Source organism: Gracilinanus agilis, chromosome 6 (genome assembly GCF_016433145.1).
Source record: "Gracilinanus agilis isolate LMUSP501 chromosome 6, AgileGrace, whole genome shotgun sequence".
NCBI lineage: Eukaryota > Metazoa > Chordata > Mammalia > Didelphimorphia > Didelphidae > Gracilinanus > Gracilinanus agilis.
In genome coordinates this window covers 15786712-15801887 of record NC_058135.1, presented here as the reverse complement: position 1 = coordinate 15801887, position 15176 = coordinate 15786712, and the positions used below count along the sequence as shown (strand labels likewise).

General features: G+C 46.9%; 1 protein-coding gene across 1 annotated transcript in view; it reads left to right on the top strand.

The window, feature by feature from the left end:
• PDGFRL (platelet derived growth factor receptor like) overlaps nucleotides 1–15112 on the top strand; it is a 39194-nt gene extending 24082 nt beyond the window's left edge. The window contains exons 2-6 of the mRNA XM_044681128.1: nucleotides 2929–2992; nucleotides 6690–6844; nucleotides 12335–12625; nucleotides 13747–13886; nucleotides 14444–15112. Coding sequence (XP_044537063.1) covers nucleotides 2929–2992; nucleotides 6690–6844; nucleotides 12335–12625; nucleotides 13747–13886; nucleotides 14444–14632 — 839 coding nt within the window. The 3' untranslated portion in view covers nucleotides 14633–15112. The remainder of the gene's footprint in view (nucleotides 1–2928; nucleotides 2993–6689; nucleotides 6845–12334; nucleotides 12626–13746; nucleotides 13887–14443) is intronic.
• Nucleotides 15113–15176: the final 64 nt, after the last annotated feature.

The following is a 15176-nucleotide window of genomic DNA, read 5'->3' as shown; positions in this document are numbered from 1 at the left end:
AGAGAGAGAAAGAAAGAAAGAAAGAAAGAAAGAAAGAAAGAAAGAAAGAAAGAAAGAAAGAAAGAAAGAAAGAAAGAAAGAAAGAAAGAAAGAAAGAGGGAGAGAGAGAGAGAGAGAGAAAGAGAGAAAGAGAGAGAGAGAGAGAAAGAAAGAAAGAAAGAAAGAAAGAAAGAAAGAAAGTTGTAAAACCAAGTTTCAGTGACTTGTTGATTGTAGTATATGCTCTGTTATTAAATGAAATATTTGTAATATTTATTCATTCACATATTTATATATTACATATTTAGTAACAAATTTATGACAGTTGAAGAAACAGTCTTTATTATTAGGAAGACCCAACAGAGTTCCATTTCTTAAAAGAAATATGGTATTTAGCTTTGCCAAGCCTCAGTTTCTCCAGCTGCATCATGTGGTTGTTAGTAAAAGGAATTCCAAGGAATTTCTGCTCTAAGTTCTATGACATAGTGTTTTAGGGTTTACCTAATGCTTTCTTTATAACAGCTATGCAAAGTCATTCATTTTAGATTTGTAATCCCCATTTATGGATGAAGAAACTGAGGCAAGAATAGTAAATTGCTCCGGGTTCCAAAGCTAGTAAATGCCAGATGGAGGACTTGAACTCTTGTCTTTTGAGTCTAAGACCTTAGTTCTTTCCCAAAGGCCATACTTTCTTAATTTTTGTGTTCACTTTTTTAAAAATGGTATTTGGTGCCTTTATTTCTGTTTTGACATGACAAAGGGGAGGAGCTGGGCTTAGACTCAAGCCACTCACTTGTCTGTCTTGCTGGAAGCTGAAGCATTTGTTTTTGCCAGACAAGTGGGTGGTTTGACAGACCAAGACGACATTGGAAACAGGATTTGGAGCCACCTGTTCCCACAGCCCACACATTGGCACTGGGAAGTGTTATTTTTATTGTGTTTTGATGTGTCAGTTTTTAATTAAAAACAGTTGACAGCACTTGGCTTGCAAGAGAGACAGTGTTATTGTGTAGAAAGAGCATTTTGAGTCAAAACATCTGCTCTTGGTAGATTGGTCTGGGCCCCAGGACTCGCCCTTGAGAAGCTCCCATCCCAGGAATGGGGAGGACCTGGGAGATCTGATCTTGGAGAGTCCTAGAGAGGAGGAGAGGTACTCCGGGCACATTTGCAGAGCACCAAATGTTCTGGCTCTCTGGGCCCACAGTCAATAGGGAAACAAGCATTGATTAGGCTCTAGCAGTGTGCCAGGCCCTGTGCTGCAAGTAGAAAGAAAGAGCATCCCCGCCTTCGGGGAGCTTATATTTGGATGCGGTAAAACAACTGAGAAGAGGAAGCTGAAAGGGAAGAGGTGGGGCCCAAGATGAGGATACCCATGCTGGGACACGGAGCTTACCTTGGAGAGTAGCCTGGACACCCTCCGTAAGTGGAGCTTCTAGGAGGAGGCGTCCATTCAGAGACTGAGCTAACAGGAGTGGAAGATCCTTCCAGGGTGCGAATTCTAGGGTTGGAGTGAGCTTCCAGGATGAAGAGGCTTCGGGGCCGCGTGGAGGATGTCTGGAGTTCAGGTTTCAAAAGAGGGGGCCGATGACCGGCCTAAAAGCTTGACAGAGAGACTTGGCAGCAGTCTAGAAATCTCATTGAAAGGTTGCCAAATGGAGCTAGGAATGGAGCTGCAGTCTTCCGAAGATGACTCAGCTTCCTGAAGAGCAAATCAGAACAGACTCACTCACCTCCTTCTCTTAGGGCCCTTCGGAGCTCAGCTCCACCTCCTCCAGGAGGCTCTCCTGATCCCTCCAGGGGCTGGTGCCCAGCCGCCCCCACCAAAGCCACCAAAGACAAAAACTGCCTTGGACTGAACTCTGAGTCTGAGGGCAGCCCTCCAGCCCAATGAAAGGAAGCCTCATTATAATAACAAAGCCAACAAGTGGGTGGGCATCTGATCTGGGTTCAAGTCTGACCTCTGATGTTTTCTACCTGTGTGACTATGCTCTATTGTATTTATATACAGGAGTGTGGTGAGTTCCTGGTTCAGCCCTGCTGTAGTCTACTTTCTAAAACTATATGAGTTTCAGGGGAGGTACCTAGACTGGTAGAAGGAGTTTCATTACCAGAGATTTCCCTAAACCATTGAAATCATGGGTCCTATCCTTACTCTATCGGATTCTAGGTCTTAATCTGTTTAGTATGGACAGTTTTGATTACTTTAAATTTTAAAAGGGTTTGCACAAACAAAACCAATGCATAGAAGGGAAGCAAGAAACAGAAAAACATTATGGCAAGTTTCTCTGATAAAGACATCATTTCTCAAATATATAAGGAACTGCATCAAATTCATAAAAATAAGAGCCATACCCCAACTCACAAATGGTCAAAGAATATGAATAGGCAGTTTTCAAAAGAAGAAATCAAAGTCATCAATAATCATAAGAAAAAAATGTTCCAAATAACTAATAGAGAAATACAAATTAAAACAACTGAAGTATTACCTTACTTCCATTAGAATAGCTAAGATAAAAAAAAAATGGAGAATGAGAAATACTGGAGAGGATGCAGGAAAACAGTAAATCTACTGTTGGTGGCACTGTGTACTAGTCCAATCATTCTGAAGAACAATTTGGAATGATAATCAAAAGATTAGAAAACTGAATCCCCTTTGATCCAGCAATACTGCTAATAGGCCTATACCCCAAAGAGAACAAAGAAAGTGGGGAAAGACTCACCTGTGCAAAAATATTTATAGCAGCTCTTTTTGTGGAGGCAAAGAATTGGAAATTATGGGGATGCTCATCAAATGGGAAATGACTGAATAAGTTATGGCATTTGATTGGGATGGAACTCTATTGTGCATGAAATGACAAAGAGATTGTTTCAGAAAAAACTGGGAAGACCCTTATGAACTAATGCAAAGTGAAGTGAGCAGAACCAGAGTAATATTGTATACAATCATAGCAATAGTGTATGATAAGCAATGTAAAAGACTTAGCTATATTGATCAGTATAAAGACTCAAGACAATTCCAAAGTTCTCACAATGAAGGATGTTATCCACTTCCAGAGGGAGAACTGATGAACCTTGAATACAGATAAAAAGAATTTTGTCCACTTTATTTTTCTTACAGCATGTCTAATGTGGAATCAATGTGTATAATGGGTATCATATTGCTTGACTTCTCAGTGGGTGTGAGAGAAGCTAGGAATTTGGAACTCAAATTTTTTAAATGAATGTTAAAAAATAGAAAAAATTTATCCATTTTGTAATGTTTCATTTTATTGGGGGGGATTTAGTTCATTTGTCATTTCAATGACTACATTTGACTTTTTCCTCTCTTAATCCTACCAGAAGAGAATCTATACTTTCTTATTTTTGTTATTAATTTAAACTTCAAAAATTCCTGTTACATATTAAAATTTATAAAATTTTTATCATTATCTCAAACTTTAACTCTAATGCAAAATTATTATGTAGGTATCTTTACTTTGTACTTTTAGAAAATATCAGAATGTTTCCAAAAGAGAAAATACTCAGAAAAGGAGACAGACCCTGTCTCCTTTTCTGAGTATTTTCTCTTTTGGAAACATTCGGCAACAGCCAATTCAGTATTTGGACACATAGTTCGCATATTGTTATTTACTGGTTTATCATGATTTGTGAAGGGTGAGCTGTTTGGACTCCTTATCTTTTTGGTTGCATCTGTCTTCTGGATTTGTCACTTGGATCTGTTTGTTTTCCAATTGTATAATGTAGTTATTTTTTCTTGTATAATGTCACTTTTTCCACCTACCCTGTATAGGTAATGATTTCATATTTTTACTAGAGGAAGTTTGCTTTGGGTTACTTCTACATATCTTTTGAGATTTCTATTATAGTCTCCATATTGACTACTTCATTATTTCCTCCCAGCTTTAAAAAAAAAGTATCTTTTAATTCTAAGTTGAGTTTTTCACTTAGACGACTATAAAAACCTCCTAAATGGACTCCTTCCTGCTCTAATCCATCTTCTACACAATTTCCAAAATAACCTAAGACACAGATCTGACCATGTCATTCCCTTCCCTCTTCCAAATCTTCATTGCCTCTCCATTGCTTGTGAGATAAAATACAAGCCCCATAATCTGTTATGTAGTCCTTCCATGTAGTGACTCCCAGTGGCCCTTTCAGCCTGAACTCTGGACCAGCCCTGAACTTCCAGCCAATCCAGACCACCAGCTGTTTCCCAGGCTTGATTCTTTCCTTCCCATCTCCATGCCTTTGCACATAATGTGTCCTAGAACTGCAAAGCCTTTTTTTTTTCTCATTTCTGCCTTTCAGAAGCCTTGTTTTCCATCAAAGTTCAGCCCTGATGTCCTCTCCTCTTGAAGGCCTTCCCTGATCTACCTCATTGGCCCTGAGGAGTAGCTAGAATCTCAGCTTTCTGTCTTGTAGGGAAAGAGTCACCTTTGACTTTAGTTTTTCCATCAGCCTAAGCTCAGTCAAGCCTTGGCACTTCTGACCTTTAAAAACCTGCTACTTTGTCAGGTAATTAATATTTATTGGGCACCTACTGTGTGCCGGGCACTGTGCTGAGTATACAAAGGCAAAAGACAGGCCACTTTCTTGGAAGTTGCCTGCTGAGCTCCCCAGGCAGGGTACCAGTCTCTTTAGGCATTTTCCCCAACCCCTCATCATGAGAGCCAGCCCAGCTTGTGTCTTCTGGACAATTTTCTGCCCTCTTGCCCTTGAATCTCAATGCTCCTAAATTCAGTAGGGAACCCTTGAATCTGAGTCCTCTGAAATCCATGCTGACATCTAGGATATATACCAAACTGTACCTGGCTTTCCTCTGGAGTTGTGGCTTCTGAGGGTTATATTTTTTCCTCCACAATGACCAGATCCTCTTTGGGGTACATCGGAGGAAGACTGGGCTCAGGAGTCAGAGGTCCTGAGTGCAAATCATGACTGATACGTACCACCTGGGTAAACTTGGACCTATCACGTCCTTTTCCTATGCCTCAATTTCCCCATCTATAAAAGGAGACTACATAGACTCTGAGGTCCCTTCCAGAGGTCTCATTGTTCCTAAAATCCTTGTTGGTAAGAATCTAGTTAAGAACATCTGTTCCCTTTGTTGTTTCCTCCAATTTCTGAGGAATGAGCTTATGAAAGCAGGTTGAAATGCATCAACTGTTCTACTTTTGGGAGAGGGAGGGAAAGAGGGATCAAGCTCTGGTGGATCTCTAGATTCCCCCTCTACTGTCTAACACCTCTCCTAATGAATTCACCTCATTGGGAAAGGCTTCCCAATTAGCCTTGTTCACAACTCATACCTTCTGCATAGGTAATCCAAGGATTACATCGAAGGCCATTGGTTTCATAGTGTGTGGATTAGGTAATAATAACGGCGGACCTCCTGGGACAGGGATTAAATGCCAATGTAATACAATAGCGAGACCAAGGAGCTTTTTCAATTTTTTTTTTAAACCCTTAACTTCTGTGTATTGGCTCCAAGGCAGAAGAGTGGTAAGGGTAGGCAATGGGGGTCAAGTGACTTGCCCAGGGTCACACAGCTGGGAAGTGTCTGAGGCCGGATTTGAACCTAGGACCTCCTGTCTCTAGGCCTGGCTCTCCATCCACTGAGCTACCCAGCTGCCCCCCCCCCAAGGAGCTTTTTGAGCAGAAGAGGGATGTGGTCAGATATGTGATTTAGGAATATTAATATGGGAACTTTGTCAAGAATGGATTGAATTAGAAAGTAATGTGAAGCAGGGAGACCAGTTAGGGAGGGACTTAAATATTTCAGGTGAGAGGTGATGAGAGCTCAGACTAGAATGGTTAATAAGCGCATGAATGAGCATCTATTATGGGCTGGCTGTGTGCAAGTGCTGGCTGAATTCTGGGCTTTCCAATAGCAATAGCAAAGCTCCCCGTACTTAGGGAGCTCATATTCTCATTGGGGGAAGACAGCACCTGTGAGAGGGCTCAGAAGCAGGGCAGAGAGTAAGGTCTAGTCGTCCACCATTTTATTTGGATTGTAATTGGTGACTCTCCATTCATCCAAGCAGTAGGCGCAGCCATGTTGGTTCCTGAGGGAGGGGAGCCTGTCTCACTATCATTGGAAAGATGTTTGGGGTCTAAGCAGAGTGAGAAGTCTGGTTTCTTTCCTAAAGAGGTGGGAATGGAGAGGGGCAAGGTCAGTGCCCCGCTCTGGGCAGAGGAAGGCAGGAAAGAGAAGAGTATCTCATAGCGCATGCTGGATGGGGTCCTGGCCAGTCATGGAGCCAATGATGAGAGACCCTGAAGCCTGTCATTCCTACCCAGAAATCCCAGCCGCATCCTTAGACACCATCTTGAGCTGGTTAAGTTGCTCTTGCCAAAGGCAATAGGTAGAGCTTTCACTTAGAGAAATGCCCCATGGGAATTTTCTTCCTTTAAAAACAATTTTTTTAATTTATGATTTTCTTGAAAGAAAGATAGCTCTCCCACCTCCTCTCTCCTAAGAACTAAAAATGAAAACCAGTCCACAGGCTTGGCTGTCACTCCTCTATCCACCCGGCCTTTCCTTCCTCTTCCTCTTTCCTGGACATACTGTCCAGGCCTAAATGGTCGGCAGGATGTCACCAGAGAAGGCAGCTCAGCCCCACCCAGTGAGTCATGGAGGAGGGGCAGCAGAGGCAGCTGCCAAGAAGCCCCTCTACCCACCCAGGTCTGACCCTGCCTCGTGTCTGGTCCATTACCAGTGTGAAGCAACATGACCGCTATGGGCAGCTTGTCCTGGAGAACGCCACGGCAGCAGACACTGGCGAGTACAGCTGCTGGCTCCAGGTATGCAGTGGCTACGTGTGCAGGAAGGATGACACCAAGACAGGGACTACCTACATCTTTTTTACAGGTAAGACATGAATCCCAGCCCCCCAAGTCTGCTCTGGTCCCTCCTCCTGGCCAGTAGTCCTCCCAGGATCACCCTAAAAGATAGGCTTGGGGCAGCTTGGGGCAACAAGGCCCAATGTGGCTGGCCATGGGGGGCGCCGCAGCTGCAGCCCCTGGGGATGAGTGGAGCAGAGAGCTTGGGCTCTGCACCAGTGAGGAGAGGACCCACGCAGGGGACACAGGCTGACCTCAAAGGACTCTTCCAGCAGATGGGATAGATGGCAGGGCTTCAGCCCCTGCAGGGTCCTCAGGTCATACAATCACTCCCAAGGCCAAAGATTTAGAATAGGAAGAGAGCATAGAGGTCACCTGATCTCCCTCTCCCCTAGTTTTACATATGAGGAAACTGAGGCCCAGAGGGAGGAAGGAAGGAAATAGTCAAGTTCAGATTTAAGCCCAGGTCCTCTGGCTCCTTCCACTGCTCTCCACTTCCTCATATGAGATAATACCTTATTTGATCCACTTGAGAAAATTGTGTGTTGGGGGTGGGGAGAGAGACAGACAGACAGACAGACAGACAAGGAGACAGACCAACTGAGAGACAACAACTGAGCTTCGGTTGATGTCCAGATAAATGCTGCTCTCCCATGCTTCTGGACTAGCTTGACTCTATTTTCTGAATTCATTCCTTTCCCTTCACTGTCCAAGCAGTCTGTAGTAGAAGCCAATGAAAAAGAAGTCTTCTGTCTCTGCTTCCTCCCTCTCTCTGACCCACAGATTCCTTCCCTCCTCCCCCACACTCATCACCAGCTGTCCCAGTAGATAACATGCTGCCTTGGAGTCAGGAAGCTCTTCCTTCCATCAGACACTGGACGAGTGACTTCAGCTCCCCATTTTACAACTGCTGGGAAGTGGCGAAGGCAGGATTTGAACTGGGCCTTTCTGACTCCAAGAGCTGCGCTCTATCCACTCTTGGTGTTCACCTAAGAGAAGCACAGACCAAAGAGAAGAGGTAACTAGCAAAGAAAGATAAGAAAGCCCTCAGCCCCTGCTGTTCCTCAATCCAGTTGCTTTGTACCTTTGAGCCTCAGTTTTCCCATCTGTAAAAAGGGAATAACAATGCCCACACTACCTCTTTTGTAGGGCTGTTTTGTGTGCCTTTTTTAAAAGCTGAAACCCTCACCTTCCGTCTTGGAGTCAATGCTGTGTATTGGCTCCAAGGTAGAAAAGTGGTAAGGGCTAGGCAATGGGGGTTAAATGACTTGCCCAGGGTCACACAGCTAGGAAATGTCTGAGGCCAGATCCTGGCCTAGCTCTCAATCCACTGAGCCACCCAGGGGCCCCTGCTGCATGCTTCTTAAAGCGATTGCTGCTCAACAACAGACCATGATAGATAGATCACCAGGCTCACAGTCCCAAGGAGGAAATTCAGCTCCCCCTCCTTTGTGTGTTCTTTGGCCAGTGAAGTCGCTGTCAGTGAGCCTCACTTCTCCTTTTATAAAATGAGACTGGCAGCAGTTGTCTTGCTTCGTCCCAGTGTAATGGAAGGGTTGGAGGAGGGTGGCCATTTACAGAAATCATCCTATACACCCAGAGAAAACTCTAGTAGAAAGGTGGGAAAAAACTGGAAGCCCAGGCTAGCCCTGGAGGAGATAAGGCTTCAGGCCACTTGGGTGTGCCCCAGGTCACACAGCCAGTACATGCTAGAGTCAGGATTAAAACTCAGGGCCTCTGAGCTCTCTGTGCTATAGCTCCACCAGTGTGTGTTTGGTTCCAGCTGTCAGTGCCCTGCTGGGCCATCACTGGAGCATTTTGTGACAAAGTCACTGCTGCCCATTGCTCTGCTTAGGCAAGCCCAGTAGCCCAAAGATCTCTACCTCATCCTCTCTTCACACGGTAGGACCACATCACTGCCTCCTCAAGGGCATATGACAGCTGAATGTCACAGGCAAGAGCTGAGTGCCAGGTGGGCACCACATGCAGATGAGGGGTCTGGAAAAGAGTTCAGCAAGCCCTCCTACCAGAGCTGCTGATCCTCCCTGAACACTGTGGTTCCAAGAAGTTATAGCATTCACAGCAGTAACTCCCAGTAAAGCCATCTTGAAACATGGGCTAAACCAGCTTGAGGACAACCATTGGCGAGTTAGAAGGATATCTACCCCAGGCATGCGAAGACCTTCCCTAGCAGAATGGGTGGATGAGAACAAGTTGTTCCCATGGCTATGAAGGCTGATGAAGCAGAAACTGTGGAGCACTTAGAACTTGGTCAGATATTGAAGAAACTAGGGTCACCCACTGCATTGTGGGCCATCGCCAGCCCTCTTGACTCTTGTCTTGCCCCTGGACTTTGATGACTGGAAGAGAGAGTTGGGCTGATGACTTTGTACAACTCTGCCTCACTTCAGTGCACAAGACATCACCCCATCAGGTCACTGGTCTTCTTCCAAATGAAGGACAAACAACAACTGGGTGTCAGAAGACGAGGAGGTGAGGTGGGTTGGGGAGGAGCATGAGTATTCCAAGTGTTAGTAGGACTCCCATGTGGAAGAGACAGCAGATTGTTCCCAGAGAACAGATCAAGAACCAATAGGGTGAAATTGCAAAGGCAAATTTGGCTTTAATGGAATGAAAACTTTCCAAACGATGAGGACAATTCCAGAGTGGAATGGACTGCCTTGAGAAGGAGTGAGTTCATCATCATGGGGCATCTCCAAGTAGAGACTGCATCAGCACTTGTCTGGTATGGTTCAAACTTGATGCTTCAGAGGTTCCCTCTGTAATAGTTAAAAGAGTGGTTGCCAATTTAAAATTAAACTTATGAGGCTGTTAGTAGCTTTAACAATTTAATTTAATTAAAATGGAGATATAGTAAAAAGAAGGAAATATAGGAAGGAGGTAGAGAATTGCCTACCCCTAACATCCTGGAATCTATCCTCAACAAGTCACCAACATCAGTCTGTCTCAACTCAGAGTGTATCTGAATCTGAGTCTCAGTCCTCTCTGACTTACTGTTGGGCCTCCACTTATAAGCAGGCTTCTTCACCCACTAGCTCTCCCACATCACCTCCCAGGAACTAATAACGGTTCCTCAATTTGCCTGGCACCACCCAAGGGGGCAGTGCCTTTGGGATCAATTTCCTGTCTCTGAGGGTGTGTGTTTGTATTTACAATCAAGAGTAAAGGGTCTTCAAGTTTCTGACTGATTACATCAAAGGTCGCTAATTGATTTAAATTTTAAAACAAAGGGAAGTCCAAATCCCTGATTAATTAAATCAAAACACAAAATCCCTTCTCACAATCCCCCCTGTGATTCTACTGGGAGATGAGCATGTTGAAATCTCCCCCAGTTGAGGGTCTTGGAAGATTAATATGCCTACACTCCCCATTAAAACACTTCAAATAACCAACCTATACCTCTAAAGAGTCTCCCACTAGAAGTGCATAAAGCATTGCACTTTCTAAGGGGAAATTACAAACCTGGGGACAAGAGAGAAATAAAAGAGAAAGAAAAAAGAAATAATGATTAATAGACACATTGACAAAAAGCCAATTAGGGCGGCATTTCCCTTTGGCATAAGAATTTACATTCTGAATAAATGATATGTTCAACCCCTCTCAGTTCAGTTCACCACAATCTCAAAGTTCACTCCAGATCTCTTGATGCAGTATGTGGTTTCTGCAGGCATCCCCATAGCACCCTCTTCAAAAGATTTGCTTTCTTGATACAAGGTGTTGGTGAGTTTCTTTTCCTAAAGTTCCTCCAAAAGATTTCAAACCCTGGATTTTGGGATAATTATATACTGCCAACTCAGAGTTGAGGTACCCAATCTACTCTAGGCCTTTCTGCCATTTTGAACATATGGCCAACCTGTGTCTTCTAGTGATTCACAACTATGATCATGCCTCCAATGCCACTCCTCCAGTAAAATGCTCCAGCTTCCTTGACGCCCTCCTCTACTGCCTGTCTCCTCCTACATGAGGTGACTCTCAGCTCTCCAGATGTCTATGCCACATTCTACCAGATCAGGAAGAACTCTCAGTTTGAGTCTCCAATGATGTATGGATCATCTCAGAACCAAATCAACTCTTCAGCAAAAGGATGGACAAACAGCTTGTGAAAGAGATGGACGGGGGGGCAACTAGGTGGCTCAGTGTTTTGACAGCCAGGCCCAGAGACGGGATGTCCTGGATTCAGATCTGGCCTCAGATACTTCCTAGCTGTGTACCCCTGGCAAGTCACTTAACCCCCATGGCCTAGCCCTTACCATTCTTCTGCCTTGGAACCAATACATAGTATTGATTCTAAGATGGAAGGCAAGGGTTTAGAAAAGGAAGGAAGGAAGGGAAGGAGGGAGGGAGGGAGGGAAGGAGAGATGTATAAATTGGGGCCACCATATTAGAATTAAAAGCCAAACTTCACATCAGTCCTCCAGGTTGCTCCAAGGGATATGCTTTGGCAGACCATTAACATAAGTCTTACTTTATTCCCAAAGGAAGACCTGAAAACAAAAAAGACTGCCCCAAATCACTACTAATAAGAAAAAAATTCAAATTCAAAGAACCTCAGGGTTTCATCGCTGAGGTCAGAGATGACAAAGAATCAGTGCTAGAGGGGCTGAGGGAAGCCAGGCTTACCGTTCCTGGAGCTGGGCATTGGTCCAACCATTCTGTAAGGCCATTGGGTAAGGAAGTGACTAAAATATCCGTCCCCTTTGGCCCACAGATTTCCCCAAGGGGGAAAGAAGGTTCCCACATCCCCTTAAATATTCACAAAAAATAATTTTGGAGGCACAAAGAGACAGAAACAAAATAGGTGCCACCAACTGGAAAATGGCCAAACAACCACAGTGCATGAACGTAATAGCATGTTACTGGGTTACAGGAACGAGTGACTCTGAGGAACACAGAGAAGCATGGGAGCACAATGATCTGACATAGTATGAAGTAAGCAAAGATGGGAAAACAATATAGATGAAATGACAACAATGTAAATAGAAAGAACGGTAATGATAACAAAGAAACTGAGGTTAGGGACCAAATCTGACCCCACCAGAGAGATGAAAAAGTATATCTCCTTCTCCCCCTCTTCCTTCTCCTCCTCTTCTTCCCTTCTTCACCAAGCTTAGGGTCTTTGGATGCAGAATGCTGCATCTGCCATCAGATCTGGTTTATGTGTTGGCTTCCCCACTTTCCCTTTTCTTTTCTATTCTTCATTGCAAGCTATAACTCTCTGGATGGAAGAGGGAGGAGGAAATACATTAGGAAGTGGAAAAGGTGTAGAAACCAAGAAATATCCATAAAAACAATTTTTAAAATACCATCAGTCTTCCTTTTAGCAAACAGGAATACAGTGCTAGTTGCCAGCAAAGGGAAGATAGATGGAAAGGAGAACACGGTTTCCTTTCCTTACAGATCTAACATTCTAGGTTTCCCTTTCCATTACACTGTTCTTGCTAGAGGGACTTAGGTGAGGGACCCTGAATAACCACGGTGCACACGCATCTCTTTACAGAGAAGGGCGAGCTCTTTGTGCCTTCTCCCAGCTACTTTGGTGTGGTCTACCTAAACCCAGACAGAGAAGCCATCGTTCCTTGCCGTGTGACCGTCCCATCGGCCAAGGTTACCCTACACAGAGAGTTCCCAGCCAAAGAGATCCAAAGCAATGGAAGCATTACTTATGACCTCAAGAGGGGTTTTGTCTACTTGCACCCTCAACCTGACCATCAGGGGGTGGTCTACTGCCGGGCAGAGGCCCACGGGGCCCCCCAGATTTCCATCAAGTACCAGCTACTCTATGTGGAAGGTAAGAGTCATGCTAATGCTCCTCTCAGGGAGTCAGGATTGCCCAATTCCATATCTGCAGGGAGCTTAGGAAAGGGGGATCCTCCTATAGCCAGGAGTGAAATGGGCTGCTTTGAGAGGTAGTGAGCTCCCCATCTCTGAATGTGTTTTGAGTGGAAGCTGCATTGCACTTATCCAGAATGTTGGAGAGAAGATTCCTGGCCAGGTACAGGTGGGATACAGTGGCCCCTGAGGCCCCTTCCGGCTCTGATAGTCCATGATTTTCTGTCCATTTTACAGAGGGTGACATTGAGGCAGAGAATGCTTAGGGAACTTTTCTGAGAAAGGAAGTTTTGAGGATTAATAGTGAGGAACCATTATAAGGAATGGGATCTTGGAGATTACCAGTTTTCCAGAACAAAAGCTGAGAATCAAAGGCAAAGTGCGTGGAACCCTCAGAATCACAGAAATGTCTGAGTTAGAAGAAAGCATTAGGTCTAACCCAGATCCAAAGAGGAGTCCCCTTTATGACCTCTTAGCCACCTTCAGTGATGGGGTGCTCACTACCTTAATCCTTGAATAGCTGAGAGTCACTTTCCTTACTCTCAGATTTGAACTTACCTTTGAAGATTATCTTGTGCCTTTGCCCAGGTGCTCTCTGAGCTCAGTCAGTGGCCAGCTGTCCCCTCCTGAGCTCCTCGCCATCCATACCCCACGCACCACCCCTCGTAGCCAGGCAGGATAGCCACCTCTCCAAAAAAGAAGCCAGTGTGCCTTCTAACATCGTGGCATTATTGGGATAAGAGCTGAAGGCAGCCTGAGAGACATCTCTTCCGAGTCCTTCCTTTGGCAGGAGAGGACACTAAAGCCAATGGATCCATTGGAGGGGTCCCAAAGCAAATCAGCAAAAGAGAGGCAGTGTTCAAGCTCTGAGTTCAAATGCCCTCTGCTCCTTGTTCCAGGGGGCGGGTGGCGCCATGTTTGGGGCACTCCCTTTCCTGGGCTGTGATGGGCAGTGGCTGGGGTGGAGCGGCCTTCTCCCGCTCGGGAAGCGGGCAGGCGCGGCAGGCAGCCCAGGAGGCCGAGGCTCGAGCTCTGCTTTGCTCCTGGTACACCCCTGACTGAATCTTGTGTGTCTGCCAGTCCCCAGCGGCCCCCCATCCACCACCATCGTGGCGTCCTCCGACAGAGTGAATGGCGGGGATGACATCACCGTCCTCTGCACTGTCCTGGGGGAGCCGGACGTGGAGGTGGAGTTCCGCTGGATCTACCCCGGCCAGAAGGTACGCAGGCACAGGCGAGCGCCCGCCGAGGCAGGCGTGCCCATGGGCGCCGGGCCAAGCGCAGGGTGCCCGGATGGCTCAGACAATCCCCGATCCCCAGGAGTCACAGCCGCCACGTAGGGGGGCCCAGAGCCAGGCTGTCCCTGCGGTTCCCGCCGGCTCCGGGGCAGCAGGCCTACCCGGGGGCAGCTCAGCTCCAGGGGCTTGGCTAGCTCCAGCCACCCCTTCCCGAACGATGAGGGCAGGCAGAGGGTCTTGGTGGGAAGGGTCAGGGAGGGCAGAAGCCCCAAGGAGGAGCCCTAAGAACCCTGCTGGGCCCTAGTGGCCCCGCTGCCCCTCCGTGCCCCCCACTGCCCCTCCGTGCCCCCCACTGCCCCTTGGTGCCCCCGCTGCCCCTCACTGCCCCCGCTGCCCCCCAGTGCCCCCCACTGCCCCTCGGTGCCCCCGCTGCCCCCGCTGCCCCTCCGTGCCCCCTGCTGCCCCCGCTGCCCCCCGCTGCCCCTTGCTGCCCCCACTGCCGGGCATCTCACGCAGCTCCGTGCACTCTTGTCGAACAGGACCAGAGGCCCGTGACGATCCAGGACACGTGGAGGCTGGTGCGCAGGGGCCTCGGCCACACCACGCGGCTGTCCCAAAGCGCGCTCACGCTCCAGGACTTTGAGACCGTCGATGCCGGGTACTATATGTGCACGGCCCAGAACGTGCGTGGGCAGACCACTGTGGCCACCGCCGTGCGGCTCTCCTGAGCCCGACAGATGGGCCGCCGTGCCAGGCCCGGCCTTGCAGAGGGAATGGGCGAAGATAACAGCTAACCTTGAGATGGTGCTTTACAAATAGTGTCTCCTTTGAGCCTCACCACTGTCCTGGGAGGTAGGTGCTATGATGACTCCCATTTTACAGATGGGGAAACCGAGGCAGAATCATCTCAGCTCTGCCAGCTTCTTAGGATCTGTGCTTAGCCAAAGGCTGCTGCGCCGCACGTAGATCTCAGACAAAGGCCCCAGCCAGACCAGAAACCACTGGGTACAGGAACAGGGGGTCCCCCCCATTCCCACGGTTTGAGGGGCTGACTTCCATGTATGTGCTGACTATTGGTCCCAAACGAACACGCCTGGATGTATGGATGCAAACCCACGCACACATATCTGTGCACACTGTATACCCACACACAGATCCATGTGTCTCGTTTGAGCAATGTAATCCCTAAATAAAGCAGTTTGTTTAAATGGTGTGGGCTTTGCAGGGTGGCCCCCCCACAATGCCAGCCATGCTGAGGAAGGGGCTCACAGC